Source organism: Purpureocillium lilacinum (assembly GCF_023168085.1).
Source record: "Purpureocillium lilacinum CBS 284.36 DNA, scaffold_4, whole genome shotgun sequence".
NCBI classification, from domain to species: Eukaryota; Fungi; Ascomycota; class Sordariomycetes; order Hypocreales; family Ophiocordycipitaceae; genus Purpureocillium; species Purpureocillium lilacinum.
The window spans coordinates 3,767,842-3,795,689 of NW_027072114.1; the positions used below are offsets into that span (position 1 = coordinate 3,767,842).

General features: G+C 58.7%; 11 protein-coding genes across 11 annotated transcripts; 3 read left to right on the forward strand and 8 right to left on the reverse strand.

Moving 5' to 3' along the window:
• Positions 1-5: 5 nt before the first annotated feature.
• On the forward strand, positions 6-1,366 carry PLICBS_006299 (uncharacterized protein; the record flags this gene model as incomplete). Its single annotated transcript, XM_018320076.2, has 2 exons — positions 6-119; positions 221-1,366. 2 exons carry the CDS (start codon positions 6-8, stop codon positions 1,364-1,366), a joined length of 1,260 nt encoding a protein of 419 aa, XP_018182550.1.
• A 497-nt stretch (positions 1,367-1,863) lies between these two features.
• PLICBS_006300 (uncharacterized protein) lies at positions 1,864-3,069 on the forward strand (the record flags this gene model as incomplete). Its single annotated transcript, XM_018320077.2, has 1 exon — positions 1,864-3,069. One exon carries the CDS (start codon positions 1,864-1,866, stop codon positions 3,067-3,069), a length of 1,206 nt encoding a protein of 401 aa, XP_018182551.2.
• Positions 3,070-3,177: 108 nt separating this feature from the next.
• Positions 3,178-4,404, reverse strand: PLICBS_006301 (uncharacterized protein; the record flags this gene model as incomplete). The annotated part of the gene is made up of 1 exon (XM_018320078.2): positions 3,178-4,404. The coding sequence occupies one exon, from the start codon at positions 4,402-4,404 to the stop codon at positions 3,178-3,180; it is 1,227 nt and encodes a 408-aa protein (XP_018182552.2).
• A 1,655-nt stretch (positions 4,405-6,059) lies between these two features.
• PLICBS_006302 (uncharacterized protein) lies at positions 6,060-7,361 on the reverse strand (the record flags this gene model as incomplete). The annotated part of the gene is made up of 3 exons (XM_065600913.1): positions 6,060-6,465; positions 6,542-6,879; positions 6,936-7,361. The coding sequence occupies 3 exons, from the start codon at positions 7,359-7,361 to the stop codon at positions 6,060-6,062; spliced, it is 1,170 nt and encodes a 389-aa protein (XP_065456985.1).
• Positions 7,362-8,329: 968 nt separating this feature from the next.
• Positions 8,330-9,448, reverse strand: PLICBS_006303 (uncharacterized protein; the record flags this gene model as incomplete). The annotated part of the gene is made up of 1 exon (XM_018320080.2): positions 8,330-9,448. The coding sequence occupies one exon, from the start codon at positions 9,446-9,448 to the stop codon at positions 8,330-8,332; it is 1,119 nt and encodes a 372-aa protein (XP_018182554.2).
• A 2,033-nt stretch (positions 9,449-11,481) lies between these two features.
• Positions 11,482-12,069, reverse strand: PLICBS_006304 (uncharacterized protein; the record flags this gene model as incomplete). Its single annotated transcript, XM_018320081.2, has 1 exon — positions 11,482-12,069. The coding sequence occupies one exon, from the start codon at positions 12,067-12,069 to the stop codon at positions 11,482-11,484; it is 588 nt and encodes a 195-aa protein (XP_018182555.2).
• An 880-nt stretch (positions 12,070-12,949) lies between these two features.
• On the reverse strand, positions 12,950-13,968 carry PLICBS_006305 (uncharacterized protein; the record flags this gene model as incomplete). Its single annotated transcript, XM_065600914.1, has 2 exons — positions 12,950-13,591; positions 13,663-13,968. 2 exons carry the CDS (start codon positions 13,966-13,968, stop codon positions 12,950-12,952), a joined length of 948 nt encoding a protein of 315 aa, XP_065456986.1.
• An 844-nt stretch (positions 13,969-14,812) lies between these two features.
• Positions 14,813-15,865, reverse strand: PLICBS_006306 (uncharacterized protein; the record flags this gene model as incomplete). The annotated part of the gene is made up of 1 exon (XM_018320084.2): positions 14,813-15,865. One exon carries the CDS (start codon positions 15,863-15,865, stop codon positions 14,813-14,815), a length of 1,053 nt encoding a protein of 350 aa, XP_018182558.2.
• Positions 15,866-17,328: 1,463 nt separating this feature from the next.
• On the reverse strand, positions 17,329-18,768 carry PLICBS_006307 (uncharacterized protein; the record flags this gene model as incomplete). Its single annotated transcript, XM_065600915.1, has 2 exons — positions 17,329-18,559; positions 18,629-18,768. 2 exons carry the CDS (start codon positions 18,766-18,768, stop codon positions 17,329-17,331), a joined length of 1,371 nt encoding a protein of 456 aa, XP_065456987.1.
• Positions 18,769-18,970: 202 nt separating this feature from the next.
• PLICBS_006308 (uncharacterized protein) lies at positions 18,971-21,364 on the reverse strand (the record flags this gene model as incomplete). Its single annotated transcript, XM_065600916.1, has 2 exons — positions 18,971-19,005; positions 19,054-21,364. The coding sequence occupies 2 exons, from the start codon at positions 21,362-21,364 to the stop codon at positions 18,971-18,973; spliced, it is 2,346 nt and encodes a 781-aa protein (XP_065456988.1).
• Positions 21,365-24,979: 3,615 nt separating this feature from the next.
• PLICBS_006309 (Fungalysin/Thermolysin Extracellular metalloproteinase 5) lies at positions 24,980-27,283 on the forward strand (the record flags this gene model as incomplete). The annotated part of the gene is made up of 5 exons (XM_065600917.1): positions 24,980-25,342; positions 25,397-26,321; positions 26,399-26,442; positions 26,530-26,904; positions 26,978-27,283. 5 exons carry the CDS (start codon positions 24,980-24,982, stop codon positions 27,281-27,283), a joined length of 2,013 nt encoding a protein of 670 aa, XP_065456989.1.
• Between the last annotated feature and the right edge of the window lie 565 nt (positions 27,284-27,848).

A 27,848-nucleotide genomic window follows, 5' to 3' on the forward strand; every position in this document is an offset into this window, starting at 1 on the left:
AGCCGATGTTCGGCGTGTACACGTTGGACGAGCCCGCCGACGGGGTCGTCCGCGCGCCCAAGCTCAACTGCAAGAAGTCCCGCTTCGGCTGCACCCGCTGCAAGCTCCGGAGGGTCAAGGTGTGTCCAGAGCTCCCTCTGCTCGCTTGCTTGCCTGAAACGTCCGCAAATAGCACGGGGCACGTCGAGCAGCGCAGTGCAGCAGCTCACTGATTCATCAGTGTAACGAGCAACGCCCCAAGTGCCAGCATTGCAGGCGCCACGGCACGGCCTGTGTCTACAAGCATGACCGGGCCCAGGCGCAGGCGGGCCATAGCTCCACCCAAGGCTCTCAGCGCCGGCAGAATGCAGCCAACAATCCCGACAGCCTGGCCAGCCGCGCGACGGAGCCGGACCCTGCGGAGTCCCGCGAGCGGCGCGTGCTGGAGGCCGGCCTCATGCGCCAGTACGTCGCCAAGACCGGGCCCGGCACGGCAATCGACGACCTGACCCGGCCAATGTTTGCCGAAGCCATCCCAGAGCAGTCTTTGGGGTGCGACTCTCTCCTCTACTCCATGTACTCCATCGCCGCCCTTCACCAGGCGTGCGGTGCAAGAGACGGTGCCGCCGCCGCCGTCTCGTCAGACGTGCACCGCCGATACCTTGCCATGGCTTTGCGCGAGCATCAGGCGTCGCTGCAGGACATTACTGCGGACAATGTCGACAATCTCTGCATGACGTCAAGTCTGCTGCGCGTTTGCGCTTACGCCATGCTCCAGACGCGGCCTCGTGTGCCGTACTCGCCTCCCTCCGAGTGGCTGTTGATCTGCGGTACCGCCATGGCTCTGTACGAAAAGGCATGGGACGTTGCCAAGGAGCGGCCGGACTCCCTAGCGTGGAAGTTCCTGAGGAGCCCCTACGCTATGGCGGACGAGGGGCATAGCGGCGAGGACAAATCGACTGCATTCGACATATTGTTGACGAGGGAGGCTGGCGACTCGGACCCCTGGGACGTCGAGTCACAAGAGGCCTACCAGCAGGCGCTATGTTTCCTCGGCAGCGTTCAATGCGCCATCCAGGACGGCGAGCCCGAGGGCCACATATGCAGGCTCCTTGTCGTGTTCCCCATGGTGATCAAGAGGCGGCTGTTTGACCTGGTCAACGCCGAGGAGCCGAGAGCTCTGGCGCTACTGGCGCACTACTTTGCTCTTCTCAGCGGCTTTGACCACATGTGGTGGATCGGGCCCGGGCCGGCGCAGGAGGTCATGGCCATTGCGGAAGAGCTGTCCACGCATGGGCGGTGGGTGCCAGTACTGCGGCGGCCCATTGAGCAGGTCAATGCAGGCTCTAAGGCTTACGGTCGGACGTCGTCGTCTGCAGCCGGGTGATGAAGGATGGCAGTGCATCTCGCTGGACCTGCTGGCGCAGTGGCCGGGAAGTTCTGCTTACGGGCATCGTTTTCGCATCTTCCTAATGCGGCTAGGTCACTCATTTGTAAGTGCCCAATTGGGAAATCGTTCTCGCACCCTCGGATTCGCATCATCGGAGTTCGCGAATTGCCAGTCATGTCAGACTTGGAACTTGATCGGCAAGTATGCCAGTTGACGCGTGAGATGCCGTGTTCTTGAAGAATCCAGATGGGATATAAAAGGCTGCTTGACTTGCGAGCAGGTTCAAAATGGCACCCTTCATGCTTGGACAACACAGTCTTCACGAGGCCGTCCTCTTTTAGACTACCCTAAACTACATTGACGACGTTCCCGACGAAGCACTCATGACTTCTATCACTATCGCCTTCCTCCTGCTTTTGCAGCTGGTATCAGGCGCTCCTCAATCTATTCATTCACGGAATACAACTCACCCAGGTCCGTCAAGCAATCACACAATGCTTCAATTGAGCTCGGACGTCACCTTCAATTATGAAATCTTGCGGGTCCTGGCCGTTTCTTCCTACCAAGGCGCCGATGTCAGCGAAGTGCTCGATGCTGCGGGCCAGATCCGGCCAGCCGACTTCGAAAGCTGGTACCAGCAATTCTCCAAGGCCGCCAAGCGCGTCCATAGTATTGCCAACTCGGTCGACTCATGCAAGCACCCCGTCTCGGCAAGGAACACCCTCTTCCGGGCGGCGACGTACTGGCGTTCCGCCGACTTCTTTCTGCACGGCAATTGGACGGACCCGCGGATCAATGAGCTGTGGGTGAAGCATCTCGCGGCGTTCAACAAGGCCATTGCGCTCCTTCCCGTCCCCGGTAAGCGCATCACGCTCCAGGGCGACGGGTTCAAGATTCCGGCAATCTTCTACAGCAGCGGCAGCAAGGAACCCCGACCGACGGTCATTATGTGCAACGGCTACGACGGCGCCCAAGAGGAGCTGTATCACGTCATGGTCGAGGCTGTGCTGCAGCGCGGCATGAACGCAATCACTTTCGAAGGTCCTGGTCAGCCCACCGTGCGCCGCGAACAGAACCTGGGCTTCATTCCGGAGTGGGAGAAGGTGGTCACACCGGTGGTCGACTACGCTTTGAGCCGCAAGGAGGTCGACGCCAAGTCTATCGCGCTTATGGGCTACTCCTTTGGCGGATACCTTGCGCCCCGTGCCGCCGCGTTCGAACATCGCCTCGCCGCGGTCATCGCCATCGACGGTCTCTACGACTTTGGTGAAGCCATGCTCCGCCAGGTTGGCCCCGAGCTCACCGCACTGTGGCGGAACGGCAACTACACTTTCGTCGACGAGACGATCAAGGGGCTGCTGGCGAACCCGAAGACGCCGACGCCCGTCCGCTGGGGCATCGCACAGGGCCTCTGGTCCTTCAACACGCAGTCGCCCTCCGAGTGGCTGAACAAGACGCAGGCCTACACGCTCGACTCGGTGATTGACAAGATCCGCTGCCCAGTGTTTGTGGCCGACGCCGAGAACGAGTCCTTCTTCCCTGGCGAGGCCAAGGAGCTCGCGGACAAGCTCGGCCGCCGTGCGACGCATCACTTGTTTACGGCTGAGGATGGGGCGGGCGAGCACTGCCAGGTTGGTGCGACGCAGCTGATGAACCAGGTTTCGCTGGATTGGCTCCAGGATGTCGGCTTCCGCCGTTGAAACTTTGCGTGTACTTGGCAAGACTGGGCATTAAATAGATCTACTTTACATATATAGACGCAGGCGCAATTCAATATGATGCTTTTCATTCCAGACCGACGACCCTGCTTACGCAGCCAGGGCAGGGTATTCGGGCAACCTGTACGGGTCATCTGACTTGAGGAGCGAATGCTGAAACGCCCGGTCCAGCCCCAACGTCGTCGTGATGCCCAGCAGCGTGTTGATCACCTTGACGCCAAACTCGCCCTTTGGGTACGCCAGCCCCGGCAAGCCCTTGGGGATCTTCTGCACCTTTTCGACATACGGCCGCAGCTCGCGCTCGTACGCCTCGCACGCGGCGCGCAGGTCGTCCGGGCTCTTGGAGATCTCGCCGGCGAGCACGTACGCGCCCATGAGGGCGAGGCTCGTGCCCATGCCCGTGAGCGGCGTGGGCGCGTATCCCGCGTCGCCCACCAGCACGACCCTGCCCCGGGACCAGGTCCCCGTGCGCACCTGCACCATGGGGTGCGCGTAGAAGTCGTCGGCACGGTGCATCTCGTCGACGAGTCGCTCTGCCTGCCATCCGGCGTCGCGGAACGTCTGCGCGAAAAGCTCTTTTTGCGTGGCAGTGTCCTGCTGCAGCGCGGCGGCGAAGTCCTCTTCGTGCGCCATTGTGCCCAGGTTGGCCTGTCCTTCTGTCTGGGAGTGCCACCGCACGAGGATGAAGCGCTGCTTGGTTGCCGTGTAGCTGATGGCGAGGTCCGGATCGTCGGGACGGCGCGGGATCGTAAAGTAGGCCATGTTGACGCCCAGGTTGCGAGTCGCGTCCAGCTCGGCCTCATCCTTGAGCATCATCTTGCGGATCCGCGATCCCTGGCCGTCTGCCGCAACGAGCAAGTCGTACGCCTCGCTCGTGCCGTTCGAAAAGGCAACCTGCACGCCGTCGTCTCGCTGCTCAAACTCGTCCACCGACACGCCGAACCTATACTCGGCCGAGTCCTTTGTCAGGTCGACCAACACCCTCACCAGGTCCCCACGCAGCATCTCGAACTCGCTCGTGAAGCCCTGCCGACCGGCCGCGTCGCCCTCGATGCGCGCAAACAGCGCCCTTTGTCGGCCGGCCGAATCGACGACCTGGAGGCCGAGCTCGTCGATGATGTGGCCGCGGATCGACTCGAGGATGCCCATGCGCCGGGCCGTCTCGACGCCCTGCTTGCGCAGGTCTATCTGCTGCCCGTTGGCGCGCAGGCTGGGGAAGCGCTCGACGACGGTGCATGCGTGGCCGAGGCGGGTGAGCCAGAAGGCGAGCGCCGGGCCGGCGATGCCCGCGCCGGAGATGAGGACTCGAAGCGGCATTGGCGTGCGACTTGTCACGTATGAGTGCGTCGCCGCGCGGCGCACTTTGTATGTCGAAGAGGCCTGATCGGGCACGAAACTAGAAGCCTAAAAGCGAGCGACATTTGAGGTTTGACAAGCCGCTGGATGGATGGAACGCCAACCCGCTTATGATCATGCCTGTGTGCGACACCGGGTGCCGGCCACGGGCTCGGTCGCAGAGTCCCGTCCGTCGTCGAAACGGCCATCTTTTCGGGCCCGAGCTTCGTGTGGCTGAGCTGCCCGAGATCCGATCAGACTCAGTGCCGGCGCAACGAACGCTGCTCGGTTGCTGACTCGCGCAAGCATATGCAGCAATCTACTGTCCCAAGATGCCACCATCAAGTTGCACCGCGATGCTCAGCAGGCGCAAATAGCAGTCTCCAATTCGACGCGGTGGTGAACTAGGTACTCCGGCTTTCAGCGGCACGATCGTTGATGAGTGAAGTCACCTATCTAGTCTACTTGCTCGGGCGGTCAGGGCCCCCGTGGCACATGGCACAAACAACCAAGTGGCCGCCAACGACAGGGGAATGCTGCAAACTGTTGCGCTGGACGCGACGAGCCGGCTGTTTCTGTTGGTCTAGTTACCAGTCTGCACGGTGAAAATATCGCTTGATTGATGAGCGCTGAGCACAGACAATGTTGGCTCCTCATGGTTCGCAGCTTGCAGTCCAGTCTCCATCGGTAGTAAACAAACACTAAAGGTCGCTGTCGATTCGCCGACAGAAGAGTGGTCCAACATGCAAGAGTGTCGTCCAATAGGAGTTGGAAACGATTCTGGACATACTGATGCTCCAGTCCGAATGGGATCCGATCAAGGAAACTGGGTTCGAGCACTACATCGGTGATGCACGTGCCACAACCCGGCTTCGTTTGGACCGTGCCTGTACTGCGCTGCTCGTCCGTCAGAATCGCGCCAGGGTTCCTTGGCCAAAGGGGTTCTCACTAGACCCGGTGCTTCCCAGCGTCGTCCGGTGTAGAAGGAAGTTCACGTTGCGCATCGCGGTCGGCTTCATGTTGCGCGCCGCGGCCATACACCCAACAGGCGGCGAAAAAATCGCAAATCGAGCCTGGTTGGCTCACCTAGACATTGAGCACTTACCGGTCACTTCAGAAGACTTCAATTCTGCTCCTCATCCAGACTTTCTATGTGACTCGCAAACGTAACCTGGCACGGCTGTCCTGCGGACCCCTCGCTTGTCGGGGTGAGCGTCAGGGGCATGACGTTCCTGATGTGAATGCGCCTCGCAAAAGCCGCGCCTGCATCGAGAAACGGCTTACATGAGTTTGGTATCTCGACCTCTCGCACGTGGGCATCATCTTCTAGCGCCAGAAGGAGGTCGTTTGCCCGCGGCATGTAGTGACCCATGTCGAACAACAGCTCGCAACCGCGACAGAGAGCGTCCTCGTGCGGACCGGGGACGGGCAGATTGAGCAGCAACGTCGAGACCGCCGCGTGGCAGGCATACACGAGCCAGCATTCGAGCCGCATCCCGAACACTGTGCGATAGTCCCATAGGGAAGAGAGCATGTTCTCACAGTGTGATCGGGAGAGCGACCGAGCCGCCTCGCCGCCGTCGAACTCCAAAAAGGATAGGCCTAGGAACGGCTCTAGAAGCTTTATACAGACCAGGTCAAACGAGACCCTGGCGCTCGGTTAGCTTGTCAATGCCGAGTATGCCGCGCAACTCGTGAACATACAGCAGGCTCGCCCAACACGGAGCCTGTGCGGTGTAGTGTCCGCGCAGCATAAAGTCTTGGCTGGACGACTTCCACGCGAGGAAGCGATCGTAGAGCGCCTTGGACCTGCGATAGTCGGGCACCAGGCTTGAGCGGCTTTCCTCGATGGCGGGCAGAAACTCGCCGGCCAGCTGGGACAGCTCATACTCGGCCACATTGGCGTTGCTGTGATACGACAGCTGCGGCCCAGCCGAGACAGGATAGGGGATCCACAACGGGGAGCCGCCTTCTTCTTGAGATGGCGGTATGCCGGCCAGACCCAGCGCGGTCGACGGACGGTTCGCTATGAGGCTCAGCTTCCTAAGACGCGATCGGTCCTGTTAGCGTGGGGCTCCTCGTCATATACATGTGTGCTAACGAGCCAATTGTCATTTACAGGTCGAGGCAGTGGAATCCGTTGGCAATGGATGCCAGCGCCTCCCCCACCTTGCTTTCCTTGGGGTCTCCCTGAGCGACCTCCATCGAGTCCATCCAATCTGGCCCGTCGAAGATCTTTGACGAAGCCCTCAGCGCGCTCAGCTTGTCGAAGAACAGGCTCGTGCCCAGGGGCAAGTCCCCAAATGTCATCTCATGCACGGAGAGGATGGCCACGCCCTGCATGAGGGACACCTCGACCTGCTCCTGGTGGACGGCGAGCAGTCGGAACGCCTCGTCAGCAAAGCTGCTACCGCGGGGAGCCGCCGCCCTGAAGTCATCGCTCTTGTGGAAGCAGCTCTGTCCTCGTCAGTCAACGCTCGCTCCCACGGATCGGCGCATGCGCGCCCACGCACCGTCGAGACCGCAAGGATCGAATTGATCAAGAACTCGGAGCAGAAGCGCGTGTCCGGCCGGCCGGGGCCTTGCGTGTCGGCCGTGAGGCCGTCAAGCAGGAGCTCACGATGCAGAATCCGCGCGAGCGAGTGGTCCCACGTCCAGAATAAGGCGAAGAGGTGGTTCAGGAGCGTCTCGTCGGCGGTCACCGTCGTCCACCGCGACAGCGGCAGCACCGCCCTCCAATCCTCCACAATGTTCCAATTGAGTACAGACACCGGACAATCCTGTCCCCCTCCCAGTCGCTGACTGGGCTCGCCCCCTGAAGCCGCAGTCGTCGACAGGTCCCAGTCGCTGTCTGTTGGCGGCAGCGCGCCGCTGAAGTCCTGTGACGTCTCTGCGCCCCCCGAGCCTTCGAGGGCGCCGCGCTCGGCAGACTTACACATGGCGTCCAGTGATCTCTTTGCATGTGCATATGCACCTTCCAGCTCCGCCAAACGCTGCTTCAAGGTCGCACCGGGCCCAGCGTACACGCATTCAGCCTTGACCGCAAGGCACGACCGGCAAGACGGCCGACGGCCATCGCACTGCGTCTCTGTCAGCGCTGGCGTCCCCTTTGGTCTGATTACGAGGCACAGAGAGACTGGATGGTGCCGCCGACCTTGGCCTTGCGCTTTCGACACCCTTCAGAGATAAAGAGACGATCAGCAACGGTCCATGCCACGCGTCCAGGATCGGCGGACGTACGGTCACATGCCAGCTTCACCTGGCTTCGTTTGGACCTCTGGACAGCCTCGCCGCGTGGAGGGTCCCCCCCGGCCCCGGTTGGCGGTTTGGGGAGGAGCTGTCTTGTGGAATCCGTGCGGTGACGCTGCATCATGGGGTTGTCTGGGGGCTCGAGGCTCCCAAAGGTGTCTTTTTGGGCGATCAGGGAGCGCTCCGCTTACTTACTGGTCGCCTGACAGACCCGCTGGGCGCCTCGCATTTATTATGTTTGCCTCCTCGGTTGCCGCGTGACGTCAACTTGACATTGGGAGACGGACTATGACCCCATGTCGTGTCACCGGTAAACGCGGTCCGCCGGGGCCTTGGGTTTGGCGGAACGATTGCAATGCAGCTCATCTTGACACCATGCTTCGGGCCCGGCTGAATCACGAGGCAGTAGTATATGGGACCATGTGCGCGGGGACAGCAATATGTTGAGAGCGATGACTGCAACCACACATGTGCGGCCATGCAGTACATCAACGGCGCGCCCCGAACCAACGCAAACGCCTTGGGATCGATATTGAACGAGAACCGTGCTATACCGCAGAGCCATTGACGTATAGAAAGAACAGGCATGTACTACAGGGGATGCTGCACACGGCTGACGAACGGTTGGGGTCGCCAGTGCCACATCAATGCAATCCATTCAGGCCTTGCCCTCCACCTCCGCCTTGACCGCCAACTCCATCTCCACCTCGACGCCCACTCCCTCAATCCAGGCCTGCCGAATCCTCCTCGTCGCCGTCAGGTCGGTCAGGGGAGTGCCGTGGACGAGCACGAGATCCGCCCTTTTGCCCGCCTCGATGGTCCCCCTATCGTGCAGCCGGAAGACGGTCGCGGGGACGCAGGTGGCCGCGCGAAGGACGTCAAGGTTCGACAGCCCCGCTTTCGAGAGCAACTCCAGTTCGTCGTGAAGGCTCGTGCCGAACGGGATGGTGGTGTTTCGGCGCTGGTAAGCCGTTGTCCCGGCGCAGATGCGCACGCCGGCGCAATAGAGCTGCCTCACCGCCGCGATGGCGAACCCGAAGTCGCACCCGGGCGTCGCCTCACCCTGCGATGCCTGCTGGACCGAGCATAGTGTGGGCACGACGGCGATGCCCTGTTCGGCAAAGCCCTGCACGGTGGACGCATCTAGGGGCCCGTCGACCGGGACGGCCGTGACGATGTCGAAGCCAGCGAGGAGCGCCGCGTCGTAGGCATGGGACTGCGATGCGTGGGCGATGGCCAGCTTCCCCCGTGCGTGAGCTGCGGCTACGGCGGCCGCCAACGTCTCGGGGTCCAGACCTGGCTGGTCCGCAATGATGTTGATGTAGTCGGCGCGTATCGGGTCCTCCACGAGCTCCTCCACCAGACGCCTCGCCTCTGAGGGCGTCTTCACGACCCGCACGGCGCGAAACGGAAACAACCCGCGCGAGGCGGTCGCCTCGGAGCCGAGCACGCACCCAGACCCGAGGTAGCTGGGCATCTTCGGACTGCGGGACTCCCTGCGCATCGCCTGGTTCTCGGCGCTCGAACTGACCAAGTCGATGACCGTGGTGACGCCGTACGCGGCAAAGGACGAGAGAGCCGTGGGGGACGAGTTGGCGTCGACCTTGCAGTCGATGAGGCCGGGAATCAGCGTGCAGCCGGTGCCATCAACGCTCACGTCGGGCAACGACTGAGGCTGGATGACGTTTCCGGGACTCCCCTCGAAGCACTGGCTGAGGACGTGCCTGATTCCATGGCCATCGAACAGGTCGACGTTTGTTATGGCGATGATGGTCATGCTAGGGCGCGGTATGTTGTCTGGAGTTGCTAGCGCCGCCTCAACGCTCCCGTTACCAGGAACAATGCCACCCTGTGATGCCCGCCAGTGGCTTTCAATGAGCGACCCCGGCACGTCAAACCCCCCCGGATATTCGCGCACAGCTACGTCACATGGAAAGATAGGGCGTTGTTGGCGGCGGTAGTCCACCAGTCCTACCTTGGCCGGAGGGTCGGGTATCCTCGCGTGTGGGCATGCCGTCCCTCACCCGGGCGCCGCGAGGCTTGTGGACATTGCTCAGACCCATCCCGGCCTTCTCAGCGCGACTACAAGCATGCCACGTATGGGAGCTTCTTTTAGGCGCCTCCCCTGCGTCTGTGGATTCCCATCGTCGCTGGAGGGTTCTTGTTGGCAGGATTCACCAGGCTGTACCCTCGTCTCTCTTATGCCTTGGCTTCCTTTTCCGCCACCTGGACAACGGCGCCCCATCCATGGACTACGTGTTTTCTGCTACCTTTGCCGGCCTGGGGTTTGTTTTGGACTGTCTCGCGACGAGTGTCAGGGGTCCAGTGGCCCGCGATACCACAGTGTGCCACCGCACTCGGCCCATCCGCAGTCGGCAGGCGACCACCAAAGCACCTAGGCCACACAAGAGAAAGGAAGGTGGCACCACCGTATCATGCCTGGGCTGCTATACTACCGGGATTCGACAAATTTATACCCCTCTGGCGTCGAATGGCGGTCCGGGGAGGCCTCGCGGTCGAGCCGCTACCGCTGCCTTCAAACTGGAACCCAGCTGCAGGGAAGATATGTGCTTGCCTTATGCCTTGCCGCGGCCCATGGACGAAACCCATGGCGACGGCCTTGGGCCGCAGGACTGGTTGGTCCTTGCTCATACACACACGTTGTGGGTGCGCCTCGCCATGGCGGTGCAAGAGGTGCCGCAGTCTCCTCCACCTTCCCCCCTTTTGGTCTGAACGGCTATGCTTGAGCAAACAAGGGGCCTAGCTCGGCAACACGCCAATGATGGGTCTTGGAGCTGTTCCGATGGCTTCTTATCCAATAGCACGCCTCGAGACTGCTGTTTTGGCCGAGGCATCCAAATTCTCGCCAGCAGGGCTGAGACTGCTCAGGCCTTGGTGTCTTGCGTGTGTCCCTGAACTTGCGAGCCAAGTTTGGGGGGTCGAAAGTCTAATGATCGGAGCCCCGGGCGAGGCTGGAATCAACCCTCCAATAAGGCCATTCTGAGGGGAAATCGTCGAGCCACCGGGGGGCGTCCACTTCTTGCTCCGGGATGCGACCGGGTCACAAAGGAATCCTTCCCAGCGACCGGCTCGGTGTCTTTGAATGAGAAATACAGTGGCCAATGAGCCCGAACTGTCTAGTCTCCACAATGTTGCGCCTGCAGTGACCAGACTGCACGTCGCTCAAGGAGCTAGGGGGCCAGGCGTTGGTGAAATGCCGGGTCCGGGTCGCGGCTCGGCTCCATCACGTTGGCTTATGACCCCCTCAAGGAGAGCTGGGTAGCACTGGTCCAGCACACCTATCACTGTTGGGGTATTCAGAAGTGGTACTTCTGTCTGTGTATGCGTCGTCCGGGCCAGGACCCTACGTGGCTCGCGGCGGGAACGGGGGGTCCTCTTGCAACCAGCCCTCTGGCAACCAGCGACGCCAGCGAGGACTGGAGCATCGGTACGTGCACCAGGAGATTTGATACATGGAGACTTTAGGCACTCCCTCCCTGTCCGCCTCACGGTCGTCATGCTAAACGAGTACAGCTTGAATTCCTCGTGGGCCGGTATTACAGCGAGAATCTGGCCACAGGAAGTGTGCAACCTACGCATCAAGTGTCGCATTGACGGGGGTGCAGGTTACACGCGCCGATATTCACAGAGGCAAAGGCCGGCCGAGAGCACCAGTCTGCAGGCAACCCTCTACCCTGAAGTTCTGGTGGTCATGAGTGGTACGACTTGATTCAGCTTGCCACCTTGGAAGACCACGTGCAAGATTTGGGTCATATATTGTATTGACAGTTCATGTCACACCACGATGCCCTACGACCCTCCGGACCACGATCTCTGGGCCTCGCGCCGCGACTCCTCGTACAACGTCAGACACGTTGCCAGCACCATGAGCTCGAACGTGTGGCCATGGTCCACGTTCACCTGCAGCACGCCACAGGTCCGGTATGTCCTCTGGCTGGTAAATACGGCCAGTACCTCGCTAGTCTGCACGTCCTGAAGCTTGAAGTTGCGAGAGCTCATCGAGGGCACCGTCATGCCATCCACGGCAGCGCACTTGGTGCGCTTCCATATGAGATTAGCCCGTGTCCCGTCGGGAAGATCCGTCGCCCAACGCCACCCCGCCTTCGTGAGGCGCTCCTTAGCAAGCTCCTCCCATACCATTGCGTCGAGTCGCGAAAGGTCGCCGAGGCCCATCTTGAAGCTGTTGGACAGGGCAGGCATATGGCACACGGCGACGATGGGAGACTTGTTGTCAGGGCCATCATGCATGGTCAAGTCGGGCTTTCCGGAGCCCAGGCTCCACATGTCGACATAGTAGAGGTGGCGGCCGTCGGTCGATTCGACATCGTAGTGACCGCTCATGTTTTTGCGGCCTATCTTGAACTGTTTCTGGCCCATGAAGACGTCGAGTCAACGGCAAGGGGGGTGAAGATGGAGTCCGATTGAGTTTGAAAACCGCGACAAGACCCGACAACTGAGCGGCTCTGCAAGGGGGAGTGCGCTGTGATCCAACAGAACGCACAGGGCCTTGCGCTTTTGTATTGAACGGGTCTCGGGACGCCTGGCTCTTGCGGTCATCAATTTTGCCATGTCGCAAGGAGCTGGGCTTGGATTGCGGTTGCCTGGCTATACACACCCGTATCCGTCGGCTTCTGATCCAAAATCGGTAAACGAGGCGCCAAGGCCATGCCATCGAGGAGGCGTTCAGCTTTGGGACCCCGCGCATCATCATCACCATTTCACCACAGTGCGACCCATACAGAAGACCCAAGCCTGACAACGAGCTGCGTTTCATCACAGCGTCACTGCACCCGTGACGAAGCAGCTCGGCAGCGGCTCTCGAAGAGGCATTTCACGCTCCCAAAGGCTCGTCGTTGATGCCTCTGATAATACCACATCGACATGGCCCGGTGGTTGGCTTGGCGCTGGGCATCGCGTGACCGCCTCGTCATGCGGGAAGAGCCTTCCTTCTTGTCTGGTACATGAAACTAGCAAGACGATTGGAGAGACGTAGAGCGAGGTAGCACAGTACTGTACTGGAGCGAGCGCTGCTTTCAGGCCCTTGGAGAAGCTTGGTGGGGAATCTTGTATTTATATTAGATGATGACGCGTTTTGTATGTCTCTGCTTGCAGAGGTACCCGTCAGCTCAGTCACTACACTGGCCTTTTATTCTCTAATGCTCATGCTTTGACTGCGAGCTCTGGGGCCTTGGCCCGCCAGTCCAGGTGCATGGATTCTTGAGCTACCAAAATCGGTGTTCGCGCCAAGACACGTCGGCTACCGCATCTCGTCAGATGAGTCTGATTGTGGCGGCATCAACTCATCTGGGGGTGCCGGCGGCGAGCTGTCTCCTGGCCCTGTGCCGGCGAAGTCGGCCAGATCGGCGCATTTGGCGGGTTCAAATGGCTCAAGAAAGACCGTGCTCATTCTATATCCGTAGACGTCCTTTTGCTCCATTGGCCTGTCCGGTGCTGCCACGGGCGACAGGTTGGCCTTGATGTTCGCCCTGACTGGCACCGGCGCAAAAGCCTCATCCTTCGTCAGTGACGTGTTGAACAGGCGAGTGTACCCGTCGCAGTTCCCGTCTCCCGCGAACGTCGGCTGGTTTGTGATGTTGCGCATGAATTCCATCGAGTATGGTATAAAGTCCATATCAGGCCAACTCTCGATGGACAGCTCGACCTTGGGGTTTTCGTCCTTCTTCGCCTTGGACCAGGCCTGAAAAGTCGCCCTGCCGTTCATGTCGCCGTCGTACGCGTCGTTGGGTGGATAGAAGAAGGAGGGAATGACGCTCATATCGTAAAGGCGCGCGCCGCGGATGGCGATATGGTTGGCCGTCATCATCATGGTGCCGGTCCAGCGGAATGCCGAGTAACCATTGTTGAGGCGGTCGACGAATGGGAACTCGAATGCTGCGCGCTATTGCCGCAGCCCTGGCGTTAGCACGTCGGAGACATTGAGCTCTGTCGTGTCCGGTCAGTTGCGCTTACATGAAAGTTGTTGGTGTTGACGCCGTAACCGTCGCTGCCCACGTCGTGGTCATATACAGCCGTCAACATCAGCGGATACATGTCGCCCTCGAGCCCGGGAAGCATCTTCTGCCATGTTGATGCCCCGTCGAGGAACTTGTATTGCTTGGGGAGGATAATGCGGGCTTGTTCGATCGGGATAGGCACAATGAGCGTCGTGCCGTTGATGTTGCCCGTCACGAACTTTCTATATTGCTTCAACTCCTCAAAGGGCTTCCTCTGAGACAGCGTGAGGGGCGGTGTCTGCCGCGGGAGCAGCATTGACATGACTGCGTGGGCCGTGAGCACGGCCCTGGTGATGAGGTGTTCGACATGCATTAGGGGCAAGCGCTCGGCCGAGGCCCGAAGTCACGGGGACGGCGGACAGTCGAGGGGATTTCCTTCGGCAAGATCGGTGGTGTCGGGAAGACGACGGCAAGTACTTGCGAGCAGACCAGGCATCAACAATGATGGGTCGCAGGGATTCGTCCGGCTGCGCTCGAGCCATGTTGGCCGAGTCTTTATATCCACGAGAGCCTGGAGCTTGCCGGATGCCACACTGTCAGAGACTCGGGACTCGAGACAGGCGCTAGTTGCTGCCGGCTGGTTGACGTTCCGGATCGAGGGGTCGACGACGCCTACAAGTCGATGGACTGCCACTGCCCGCCGCAGGCGCCAATCGACGGCCTGCAAGAGGCGGTAGGGCTCGGCAACCTCAGCAGCCGCGCCGAGCCTTTCCGCTTGGAGGTTGGCTGGCGGGCCAGGGCGGCGTGGAGATGGCCATGGGCCGATCCACCGGGCGCCGCCATCTGACCGCCCATGTGCCTCCGGCTGCTGATCTGCGCACGATTGAGGCAGTGTTTCGGATTTCTAGCGCCCTTTGTTGTGAGCAAGTGGCCTGTTGACTTTCTGCCGGCAGCACTTTAAAGAAACTCTTTAAGACTGCGAGTGTCGAGACAAAAGACTGCTACCTCTGACACCGCGCAAGCTCGCACCTTGTATGCGACTCCGCGTCATCCAACTATGCATCACCACGGCTGCTATTATTTTTATCTTTATTTCTCTCTGCCTCGTACGCAGCAGAGGCAAGTCGCTCAGGCCGTGTCTACGGTGCTGTGCCCGTCAACCTAATTTACACCCGCGATGCGTACGCCGCCACATAGTCAACCTCCATGCTGGCGCCCTCGCCCCCTCGCGTCGCGTTCGTGGGCGTCTTCACTCCTGCGACGGCATCCGGGTACCCCCCGCCGACGGCGATGTTGAGCAGTACCATCTTCTTGCCCCCCGCAAGCGCCTCCCACGCCTCCGTGTCGTTGACCTGCGATGCCGTCAGCGTCCACCGCCGCCTGCCGTCGATGAACCAGCTCATCGACTCCTCCTCGTCGTGCGTCGCCCGCGGCCAGACCCGTCGGTCGACCTCCCAAGCGACCCTGTGCCACTCTCCGCGCGTCACGCCCTCGGTGATGTTGCCGATGCCCGAGGGCTCGTCACACGGCCCGCCGGGGTTGACGCCGCAGTGCACTGCCTGCCGGAGCTTGTCCTCGCCGTTCATGCTTTCGAGAATGTCCACCTCGCCGACGCCCGGCCAGTTCCAGTACACGCCGCGATAGTCGGAGCCGAGGGCCCAGAACGCCTGCCAGATGCCCAGCGACTCTGCCGCGGCATTGGCACCGAGTTTGATGCGCGCCTCGACGCGCATGCGCCATCCCTTGCGGCAGGCCACGTCCCACGTGGGTGTTGTCTCGACGCGCGACGACGTCCACGTGCCGTTGGGCCCGCGGACCGGAATGATCTGGAGCGTTCCTTCCGTCGAGATGGCAATGTTACCCTTGTCGGCCGTGTACGTTTGCAGCTCGCCGGTGCCCCAGTTCGCGGGTCCGCCAGGGTACGAATGGCCGGTGTCGATGGTCCACCGCTCTGGGTCGGGCTGCGAGCCAGCCGGCTGCAGGAAGTCGTCGTAAAACAGACAGTCGCGGAAGCCGCTTGGCAGGCTCGGGTCCAAGTGGCCCCTGGGTCTGGCCTGCGCTGAGCCCACCAGCCAGAGGGAAAGGCATGCAACAGCGACGGTGTGCGGGAGCATCACAGTGTGCGCCAATGCAAGTGTCGAAAACAAAGGACTGCGTTTCGTTGACATGCCTGACAAGCTGTCAAGCACCGACTTATGTCCAAAGATGCCAGTCAGCATGGCAAACCCATCACATCACGCCGGGCTCCGTTCCATGTTGTGATGTGACCCGGCTAGGCTCCAGCGCGGCGCCACAGCAGGGTCCTGGTCCTTGTCAGACCGCGGCGGATGAGGTCCCGCCCTACCATGTGTACAGCGGCTGGTCATGCCTCCTGAGACACCGGAAATGAAGGCATCGCCAAGTCGGCTGCGGAATTCTCGTCAGTCGTGGGCGGAATATGAGCGAGGGGGTGGCTCGATGTGTAGATTCCGACTTCTACCGGGTTCCATCTACCTCCGTAGACCCTTGCGTGATACGTGGCAAAGTTTTCAAGCGCCGTGAATCGCCATCGGCTATGCATGCCTTTCTTGAACCAGGTACATGTACTGGCCCAGTGGGCACATGTACGAAAACCTTGATCGGTCACTGTCGACGAGCCATTGGCAGCCGGCAAGACGGAAACACTCGTTGAAAGCAGTGATCCAGGGCTTCCGGCTTTGAAAGACGTCCTGGTTGCGGGTTTCCGCCCGTTGCGCGTCGACATGGAACGTCCGACTGCTGCTGAACTCGTCGTTGGGTTTCACGGGGTGATGTGGGTAACGATTGCACAGCCAACATGAATAGGATTAGACTTTGATCACTGAGAACTCGAATCCCGGCGGCCCCCAGGGCCGGAACGGCATTGTGACACGCCGCAAATTAAAACCCGCGCACCCTTGTACTGTGCCTTCGTCGCAGTCTTTGTGGCGTACCCCAACTGTCGGACGCAACTCGGCGAATATGTTAGCGGGCGCCTTTTAGCACGCGTGCATGAGCGAAGGCATCGCCATCAAATGGTTTGTGGCCTAAAATCTTTCCAGTGTGATGGACAGCAATGATAATCAAACGAAAGGCCAAGGCCATGCCATTGATCTCGAAGCTTCAACTAGACATCGGGCTGCCGTGGACTGGATACCCACATCCTCACTGTACAGAAACAAAGCGTGTCGGGCGGCCGCCTGCTTCGCAATTGTCTGCGGGTGGCACCATCTCTCTCCCCGGCCACAGTACGTTCAGCTCGCGCCACCAATTTGTTGATACATGTACCAACGCCCTACATGTAGGCAGGCAGGCTTACATTTGATGTACGCTCCCTGAGCCATAGCACATGTGTCCAGAGATTGGCAGAAGCGAATTGTTCCACCATCGGAATATGAGTTTTGCACCATCCAATCCTCCAATGCGTCTTTTGGATCTTTATTCTGCACTTCGTTGGGCGGTGCGTGGGCGGTCTCCAAACGTTCATGTTAGCATGGAAGACGACTGGAGCAGACGCACCCACTGCTAACAAGCAGCGGCAGTGGGGCTCCAGGTCGAAAGCATCCGCATTCACCAACCAACGGTGTCCTGCAACTCGCAAAATGCACAAAGAAACTGACGAACTTACTATTGTAAACTCCAGCACCTTACATATAATAATGTACAACAACTAAGCGACGCTCCGTCATCTTGGCTTCAGTATCCCCACCAGAGCATCCGTGTCGTTGGATTCGTTCACCAGCCTTCGAAAGTGCCCCTCTTCCCTTTGATAGAGCTCGGCGGGCGCTCCAAACTCAACCACTCGCCCGCGATCCATGACCACGATAGAGTCAAAGTCCACAACGGTCCTGATGCGGTGCGCAATCACCAGCACCGACGACCCGCCGACGCCGAAGTTGGCCCTGATAGAGGCCTGGAGGCATATGTCTGCTTCGTTGTCAACCGCCGAAGTGGCCTCGTCGAGAATCAAGAAGCGTGGCTGTGCGACCATGGCTCGCGCTAGGCACACCAGCTGTCGCTGACCGTGCGAAAGGTTCCTCCCACCCGCAGAAACTCGCGTGTCCAGCGCTAGATCCTCGCGTTGAGCGTTTCGAAGTCCGAGGTGGACCCTTTCCAGGCAGCCAAGCAGCTCGTAGTCGGACAGTCGCTCGAACGGATCGATGTTGGACCTGATGGTCCCGGAGAATAGAAACGGGTCCTGTGGAACGATAGCGATGCGGCTTCGCAAATCTGGGATCTTGATCGCCGCAATATCCCGCCCATCCAGAGTGATGCTGCCTCGCCGGGTCTCAAGGAAGCGGAACAGGCCCAATGCTAGTGTCGACTTGCCCGCACCCGTTCTCCCAACGACCCCAAGTCTCGTGCTTGGCTCGATACTCAGCGAGACGCCGTCAATGACGGTCCTATCTGCATCATAGCCAAGCGATAGATTCTCGACGCGCAGCCTCCCAGTGGTAGGCCAGGCATCATCCACATCATCACCGCCAGCCGCTTCAGGAGTGATGTCGGAGTATTCCAGGCATCGCTCTGCCGCATTCATGTCCAGTTCGAAGCTTGCGTACTGCCGTATGGCCCAGTCGACTGTTGCTGAGAACTTCAGTGCGAAGCCCAGCACAAAGCCTACCTCTGAGGCGCTCAGCCGGTTGAACAGGAGCACGCTGGCCCCAGTCAACATCGAGAACAGGGCTCCAAGAAGACTCAGACGCAGGGCAAGCCATCTGTTTGTTAGGGCCAGGTACCAAGCTGCCCTGGAGTGCCGGTCCACTTTGTCATGCATGTGGTCGATGTACTTGCCGACGCAGTCGTACGCGCGGATGGTTTTGAGCCCAGTCATCGACGAGACCAAGTGGTCAATGACGGGGCTGCGGGTGTTGCTCTCGAGCCGCTTGGTCTCTCGTGCCGCTTTCAAGTACTTTCTGGAATAGACCACACAGGCTGCTGTACAGAGCAGAGCAACTCCAAAGATCCAGAGCGACACCATACACCCTGCAATGACAATCGCGAGCAGGTACATAGCGCTGTAAATGATGGATCCCAGCGCGTTGACGAGCTTTGAGTCGACAAGGTGGAAGTCCACCGTGAATCGGTTCAATACCCTCCCAGACGGTACCGTGTGGTGCCACATGAGTGGTGCGAAGACCACCCCGTGAAGCACTTCTGTGAATAGGAGGCGAGAGGCACGCAAACCAGCCGCGAGGACAAGATAGTACCTTACGGTGCCGATGATACAGGTCCCTAAAGCGATTGAGAGATAGATGGCCATATACCACGTTGTGTCGTCTGCGCCCTCATCATGAACGGGATGCTCAAGATTCGTCCGCGTCCAACTACTCGACTGCGTCCAGACGCTTATCCACCAGGGCTATAAGGTGTCAGCCACTGCATCCTTCAAAGATCATAGTACCTACACGCAGGATGATTAGAGTCGTATGGCCGAGGTAGCCCATTGTTATGAACGCCCAAGCGGCGAGTCCACCGGTTGCCTTGAGGTATCGTCGCAGAACCATTGAGCTCAGGCGGCCAATCTGATGTGACTCTTTCTCCAGGTATTCTCTGGGGTTCTGCTGTTCTTGCTCTGTGTCCAGCATTTCCTCGTGAGGCTCCGAGGTAAATAGTGGGTTGTGAGGCAGTCGGCTGCTCTCTCCTGATTGTGTCCATCCGCCCGGGGCTCCCGCGTAAGCTACCGAGCCATTGTCCAAGTGAACGACATACTCGGCGTATGGCAAGGCCAAACTAACGTGGTGGGTCGCGAGAATACGAGTCCTACCCCGTGAGAGCTCTCCCACAAGGGCGTTCTCACATACGTGTCGCGCGGTGTTGGCGTCCAGCGCACTGAAGATGTCATCAATGACAATGGTGTGTGCCCGGGAGTACAACGCGCGTGCCAGTGAGATCCGCCACTTCTGGCCACCACTGAGATTTACACCGTTTTCTCCGAGATTTGTCTCATCGCCGTTTGGCCAGCGCTGGACGTCGTGGTTAAGAGCGCATGCATACAGCACCTGACGGTATCTGGCAGCATCGTATGGTAACTCAAACAGGATGTTGTCCTTGACGGAGGCGCTTCGAATCCAAGGCGTTTGTGCGACAAAAGCGCAGGCAGATGAGATGACCCAAGGGGCTGTCATGCCGGAAGTTGGCTGCACCCCCTGTGATGCCACCATAGGCGCTGACACCTTGCCCTCCAGAACATCGCATTCTCCTAGAATGGCGGCTAGTAACATGCTCTTTCCAGAGCCAGTCTTTCCGACAATTATGCTCAAGGCCCTGTCCGGAAAGGAAACAGTTACTTTCTTGAGCATAGAACTGACCAGCCTGTCTGTTCCCGAGTCGATTGGCCAAGCGATCGTGGCGCCGTCCATGCGAACGTTGGACGAGAACTGCCGCGGATCTGCTACTCTGGGCTCGCGCAGCTTTTGTTCTATCCTAGTGAGACTTGTCCATGCTTGCAGCAGCTGCGAAAACAGCAGCGGCAGCACTGCCAGCCAAATCTCGAGCTCGCCGAATATGGACAGGGCCGTGAACGCGACGGATGCGGTGAGGCCTCCATGAATCAACGAAAAAGTGCTGAGGACAACAGCCGAGAGAAGAACCGGCGCCAGGATCCATATGCAGACCAAGCCGGTTTCCAGGGCGAAGACTCTCCGCTGAGCCGCCAGCTCCCTTCGACGTAGCGTGCCGACCCGTCCTATCCAGAGTGATTCGAGGGCAGAGAATTTGACCTGCGAGACCCCGTGGAGGAGCTCTGTCATTACAGCCGCTTTCGCATCTCTTTGGCTCATTAGTTGCATTTGCGCCCCGCCGTACTTGGCGGACAGCCGCGTGTTGATGGGGGCAATTACGGTGAATGCGGCGAGCCCGGCCAACAGGCTTTGCCATCCCACCAGTTCGAAGAGAAACACGACTGAGATGGCGGTTTTGCGGCCCGTGATGGGTATGACGGGGCCAATGGCCAGAAAATCGGCGATGCGCTGCGTGTCGACAGCCACCAGGTTTACTAGGCTCGGAGTTGGGTCCGCCAGATCTTCTGCGGATTTGATCGCGACGTCTTCGTCGACACTGCCGCCGCCGTCATCTCCCTCAAAAGCCTGATCTCCGGCGAGGGGTGTTTTCTTGCGATGCATGGCACATTCGAACAATTCCGAGGCGAGCTGCGCGTACAAAGGTATGCTCAGCCTTGACTGTGCCAGCCACGACAACCACTCGTCGACGGTTGCCGTGAGAGTCATGGTCATACCCAGACTCACAACCCATGGCATCATTTGTGAAGCGGTTCGGCATTCGACGCCGTTTTCCATACATTCTAGGGCTTTGAGGATCTTCCAGAGAAATATTTGCGGCGCGAAGCCGAGCGCGGCGGACAGCAGCACGAGAGCAGCGGCAGCAAGTAGCGTATGCCAGTTCATCTGTGCAAGGCACCTCCACAAACTGGGATGGGGAGACTTGGCACTATGGCGCTCTCTTTGCGAGCGGAACGTGTTCGCAAGAGTGGCTGATCGTGTTTTGTAGTCGAGCTCTGGCAGGATGTCGATGTCACGGACATTGTGAAGAGCCTCGAGGTGCATGGAGCGGATGACTCGCTCGGTCCAGGAAAACGACCAGCGTCCGAGTATGGATGATGATCCTTGCCCATCGACGATTCTCCCATTGGGCCTGCGATACACGTTCGGTCTCCGGGGTGTCGTTACGAGGAGGAAGATCGCTCCTGTGACAGTGGCCATCTGAGCAACGACCGACGCGTTCCGACGTAGGTGATCCTGCTTGCTTCGCCACGTAATGTGCAAGTCAATAAGCAAAGCGAGCAACAGACTTGCGTTTGCAGCAGCACCTAGCGCGATTGCGACGAACCGCCTAGGGACGAACCTATCGCATCGAATTGCAGTGGTAAGGAGGACTTGGCAGGACTCGACGTCAATGTCAGCCGGCGCGTCGAAAAGAGGGCAACGTTCAGCATTCAAGTTGCGACATACCCAAAGTACCGGAAGCAGCCACAGAGCAACCAGGCGCCAAGGAGCAGGCTTCAGTTGCGACATTTGCGCCGATGAGGCGTCGAAGAACGAGATGATAAAACCAACACCTTGAAGGGCAATGGTACTCGCGGTGGAGATGGCTGATCGGCATCGAAACCTCCTCATCGACTCACACGTCGCAAATCCATCCTGATCTTCGTATATGTTGGTGTTCGTGTCTCTTTGCTGCGCAAGGAGCGGCGTCTCGACATGGTCGACATGTCGATCGGGTCGGGTTTTCGGGAGCCACTCCGCCCCAGAGCCAGTGTCCCTTTGCTGGGCAATAAAGAGGGCAGCGGAAGTGGCCAGTGAAAAGGCAACAACGGCGACGACGAGCAAAGACAGCAAAACATCAATGTCGGGCATGGTGATATGAACCGTGCATCAAGTTCAAGTAGACCAACGGCGCCTGCGATCACAAACGGTCGTTGTTTGTGGAGAGCGGACGTCGGGCGACGTTGCACAAGCGCCTGGGGTGCAGAGAGCGGAGTGAAGACCCCCTTTCGCCGCCGGGGTGTTCTGCCTGCCGCGAGTAGCGGTTCTCGAGGTAGGGGCAATGGGAATTGTGGATCGTGATGCTGCCTTATCAATCTAATCTGTCCCGGAGACCGAGCTGAGCCCCGGTTCTTCAACCCTGCCTCATTCAGGCATGGCCGAAGGCTGCATCCCAGTCAACGCGCTTGAGACAGACCACAGGAAAGCATGACGACGACGCCCTGCATGTCCGTGTCGCGCCGTGCCCATCTCCGAGGCATCTTCCGAGTGACCCTGCAGGACCAAAATGGCACTCCCGACGACTTTGCCCCTCCTCCGAGCCCGCGTGTGGCCACGGTAGTTGTCGGCAGCCAACAGTGAAAGCGTCTGATCACGCTCTGGGTCGCTGTATCGCGCTTCATTGAAGTCTATGCGTTGGGCAGTACAACACAGTAACGCCAGCGAAAAGTAGGTGGCCTACTTACATGTAGCCTGCGTACTTAGTGTACCTGAATAACATGCATGTAGGCAAATACAGCAGGAGACACGACTGGAAACTCACAGTAGCAACAGCACCAACTTGTCTTATCTTGCTCTGTGATCTCTTGCTAGCGTACTCTAGCTGTCGATTCCAACCCACGCTCTTTGAAGCTTGAAGCAGTAGTACCACTTTTCTCTCCAACCACCAAGTGTATCAACTCAGTCCAGTCCCCGCTGATAGCTCTAGTTCGTTTGTAGCCCTGCGGTACTAAACCCCTCTGATCGGCAAACATGGGATAGTCATCGCGACTCGCTCCATGCCTGGTCTTTCCCAATCACCATCAGACGCCATTGCCTTCAACGCCTGGAACGGAAGCACCGGAAGGGTCCCCATTGGAAGGGACACCTGGAACACCACCAGGCGCGGTGCCCAGACCATCACCAGGCGGTCCACCCTCGGCGCCACCGAGAGGACCTTGGCCACCAGGACAGCTGTCAGGGCAGGGCGGACAGTTGTTTGGCTCTGGACCCCCAGGGCCACCAGGAGCACCTCCCGCGCCTGGCGGAAGCTGGGTACCGCCGGGGCCCTGCGAGTCACCGCCAAAGTTGCGGCGGGCATTTCGCCTCGCTGAAGGTGCCCCATTGAAACCTCCTGGACCGCCAGGAGACTGCCCACCACCGGGGACTTGCTCCGGAGGAGGCAGCCCGCCAGGAGGCAGCCCACCGGAGAGTGGTCCATCACCGGTGCCCGGGCAACTGCAACCAGAGCCGCCACCGTCGCCAAGTTCATTCCCTTCGCCTGACTGCAAGCCACCGGGGCCAAACTGACGGGCAACATGCTTTGTCTTTGGGGCACCGTATGCTGTAGAGTGAACAGCACGGTCATTGTTGTCCCTTTTCATGATTATAGGCGCGGTATCACGGTGCACGTCAGTTGCTCCCGTTGACTTGAGGGGGGACGAAAGCCCAAGGGTCGCAAGGAAGGCAATGGTGGCGATGGAGTGCTTCATGGTGGCGAAGAGATGTTGCTTGACAGTCGTCTTTTAGGGGTGAAATTTGTCGATAGTAAGCTTTTTGATGGAGTGAATGATATTGTTGATCTCGTCTCGTCTTGGTATGGAGAGTGTTGAGTTCAATGTGTAAATTTTCTTGGTTTGTTTGTCTTCATTTTGGGACACTTGGTCATACTTATACGTCCTGAAGGCCTACTTCCTATCATGAGAGTTGCCTGAACTTACTATGTGGTGAATTCGGCCGAGTTCTATCTGCAACTCATTCGAACCTCTGCGACACTTGGTGTATCGCGCATATGGTTGGACATCGGATCGCATGACAGCATCCGTGAACAGCGAAAACCCGGGTGTTGTGAGTATACAAGGCCGTTGCGTGTCGCCGGTTTTCAGGGGGATCAATTCTGTCAAGGCGATACATCTACGGGCAAGCTAGAAGAGCCTTTGGTCCTGCAAGGCGCGGCGACATACACGATCGCGACTGGTTACTCCAGATACAATTGGCCAGTCACCTAGGTCAGCCACATCCCAATATCGATTCAGATGAGACAGCGACTGATTGGTCTACCGCATACGCAGACTGAGCAAGAATTCGGTCTGAACCACGGCTCAACCGTAACGCCATCTCATCACTGTCGCATCAGTGGCACATCTAGATATACCGCATGCCAGAAAAGGCTGCATAAAACAACTTTGCATTAACATGGTCTGGACTGCATGTTATGCAAAGCCACATCAGACGGTTTCGAGTTGACGGAACCTTATTATGCTAGTGAGACTTGAATTTACCTGACATTACGGAGGTGTTTCAGTCTGCAAGTACATCTATGCCTCCGCCAGCAGGTCTTTGATGTAATCAAAGGCAGTGGTTTTTATGAGTCCTGACTGAAACGTATCCGAATGTACCCGCGACGGCTTCGCCTACTCAGCTGCCCGCGGAATGTTCAAGTCAAAATCCTCATTACGAGGTTTTGTGCGCAGCTTGTCCCATGTAGACCAATAAGCATTTTTTGTCCCTTGGTAGCAACTGTACGCACATATCTCGTGTGTCAGCGCCGAAAACGTACCATGGATGACCCAAACGCCTCATGATGCTCCTCGGGCCTTCCTACCTCCGGCGGTCAACTGCCTGGCTTCTCACACTCAAGTCCATCTATTCCATACTTTCCAAGCAAATAAAAGGGGGAGAGAAGGCTGTGAATACGATTCGGACATGTGATACCAGTGCCTTGCGATATGATGCCCAAAACGCCGTCTTGCATAAGTCCCGGGGGGTCTCCCCGCGCGGCGCCTTCATCTAGTATACAGCACCAAATCTTACATTCACTGATCACGGCATGGCAATACTGTTGAGTTTTTCATCATGCATAAGCGACTCTTATTTGTTTGCCTTGGTATCTTTACGGGCGGAAAGGCTATCGTCCGGCGTTCGGGACAACCTCATCATGGTATTGACGTCGAGCAGTACCGCATCAAGCAATCTTCGTTTTATCACCGTCCCAGCAGTGGACAACATACTCTGGGCGTCATAGATGCCTTCAACCCCCCACGCCAACACATTTCCTTCTACAACAATATCGCCACCGCGCTGGTCAAAGAGGTCGCCCCGGGGACAGATTTCCTGATCATGGGAAGCTCGTATGTAGACGAACTGGGGAATGCGCACGTTTACGTCTCGCAAACGCTTAATGGCATGGCAATTAAAGCGGCAAACATAAATGTCAATGTAGTATAAACCCTAGCGCAGTGTTCTGGCTTAGTACTAATAAGTTGATCACAGCTGCGACCAAACGGCTCCGTCATTTCGTACGGAGATAGTTTCGTCCGAGACCTGGCACCGCAACACAATCCGTTGACGAAGCGTGATTTCACCAGCGGCCTTCAAGCCGCGGAGCATATCACACAAAAACTTCAGATTCCGATCAAAGTTTCCGAGGCTAGCTTTGAGCGTCTCGAAGGCCCCGAGACTTATCGTATCACGACCTCGACCAACGACACTGGCACTTTGAGGGCGAGCTTGCAGTACGTACAGGCTGACGGTGTTCCGAAGCTTGCCTGGTGTGTAGAAGTCGTCTCCAAGGACGGCTGGCTGGAGACTTGCGTGGACGCCGACAATCCGCACGAGATCCTCGCCATCGTACACCCGAATCACAGCGCCGCCAATGGAGTGAGATACAATGTGATTGCGCCCCCAGGCAAAGATCCATCCGAGGCTCCGAGTCGCCTTGCGACTGAGCCCATTCAAGCAGCCCACGGCTGGGCTACTGAGCATCAGGGTCACTTGGTCTTGCAGGGCAACAACGCGCGTATTTTTATCGAGGGCCAGCCGGCCCAGATTGCGGCTCAGGGCAATACCTTCAACTTCCGTTACAGCGAGCAGGCACCGTCCATGGAGTCTGTCAAGGCATGTGCCACAAACGCGTTCTATGTGGTCAACGACATGCACGATATCATGTCCACCCTGGGCTTCACAGAAGAATCCGGGAATTTTCAGGCCACCAATTACAAAGCCAATGGCAGGGGCGCAGGGGACCCTGTCGTGATTGATGTGGTATATAGCAGCGACATGAACGCGGGCCCTAACTTTCAGGCGAGCCCGGACGGCCAAAGCCCACGCCTGAATCTTGTCCTTCTGACAAACGATGAGAGAGCGCGCCTCCCCTGCATGGACAACTTTATTGTTATTCACGAGTTTGTACACGGCGGTAAGTACTCCGATCCCAGTGGTCAAGGGGGGCCTCGAAGACTCAGATGCCAACTGTGTCCGCTGACTAGCGTCTAGTGTCAAATCGTCTCACAGGTGGTCCCGACAATCCGGCGTGCCTTGTAACACAAGAAAGCGGAGGAATGGGGGAGGGCTGGTCGGATTTTGTGGCCATGGCAACGTTGCTCAAGCCTACTGACAGTGCCCAGACCCCAGTTATCATCTCAGCGTGGATAGGTCGAGATCCGAATGGAATACGCTCGCATCCGTACTCGACAGACCTCAAAGTAAATCCCTTGACACTGGAAGATCTGGGCTACCGGCAGGAAGTGCACGACGCAGGCGAAGTCTGGTGTACCATGCTCAACGAGGTCATGTGGGCTTTGATTGGAGTAATGGGCAGGGGCAATAGCACTGTTCCGGAGCTGAACGAGAAGGGTGTCGCCACAGATGGGAGGTTCTTCGCCGTGCAGCTTGTCATGGCCGGGATGAAGATGCAGCCATGCAATCCTGGGGTCTTCGAAGCCCGGAATGCCATCATGGACGCGCTGGAATCGATCGCTGGCGATAAGTTTTCCTGTGCCGTGTGGACTGCCTGGGCGAAACGGGGATTCGGCGCAGGGGCACAACGAGGGCAGTTTGTCAACGACTTTACAGTTCCCCAAGGATGCCCGCAACCCCCTTGGGGACAACAGGGCCCAGAGAGGCCACCGTCACCAGGGCCACAGGGTCCAAATCCTGGTCCTTTCCCAGGGCCGCAAGGTCCGTTTCCGGGGCCACAAGGTCCGGTCCCGGGGCCGCAAGGTCCTTTCCCGGGGCCGCAAGGTCCGAATCCTGGTCCTCAGGGTCCATTCCCTGGGCCGCAAGGTCCTTTCCCTGGGCCACAGGGTCCGAATCCTGGTCCTCAGGGTCCATTCCCTGGGCCGCAAGGTCCGGCTCCCGGGCCTGAGCCCGGGGGCCTAGGACCATCGGTGCCGGTACCACCAGAATTGTTCCCACCAGGGTCGTTCCCTGAACTTGGGCAGCCTGAACAGTCGACGGAGCAAGAGTTACCGGGATTCCCAGCGCCGCTGGTCGTGCCACCCGAACCGCCGGTCGCAGGAGAGCCAGGCAGCTTTCCAGGTTCGGCTTTTCCCCGTCGGTAACGTTCGGGATCCACAACCCCAAGGACAGTCGGTCGATGGAAAACGTTTCGCATTGGTGTTCAGTCTTCCTGGCTGCACGGTCCATATTGCCACGAGAATTGGCCTGCCGAGGCGACGGGCTACTGTGAATGGACGGCGACTGGACACTGGTGACGAGCTTGCAACAGCCGTGTGGGCTACTAGATCCCACTGGCACAGGTAAATAGCGACGGAGGTAGCAATACTTACTCCAAAGACGCTCGCCGTAAATATAGAGCGCGGTCCCATCCGAAAGAGTTCAGGTATTGCATCAGTTGTGGTCACGGCGGCTGGGGGCCAAATCCGGCTTACGGGGCGACTTATACCGTTATACGTGTCTCCCAGCCTGCCCCGCAGCACCTCAT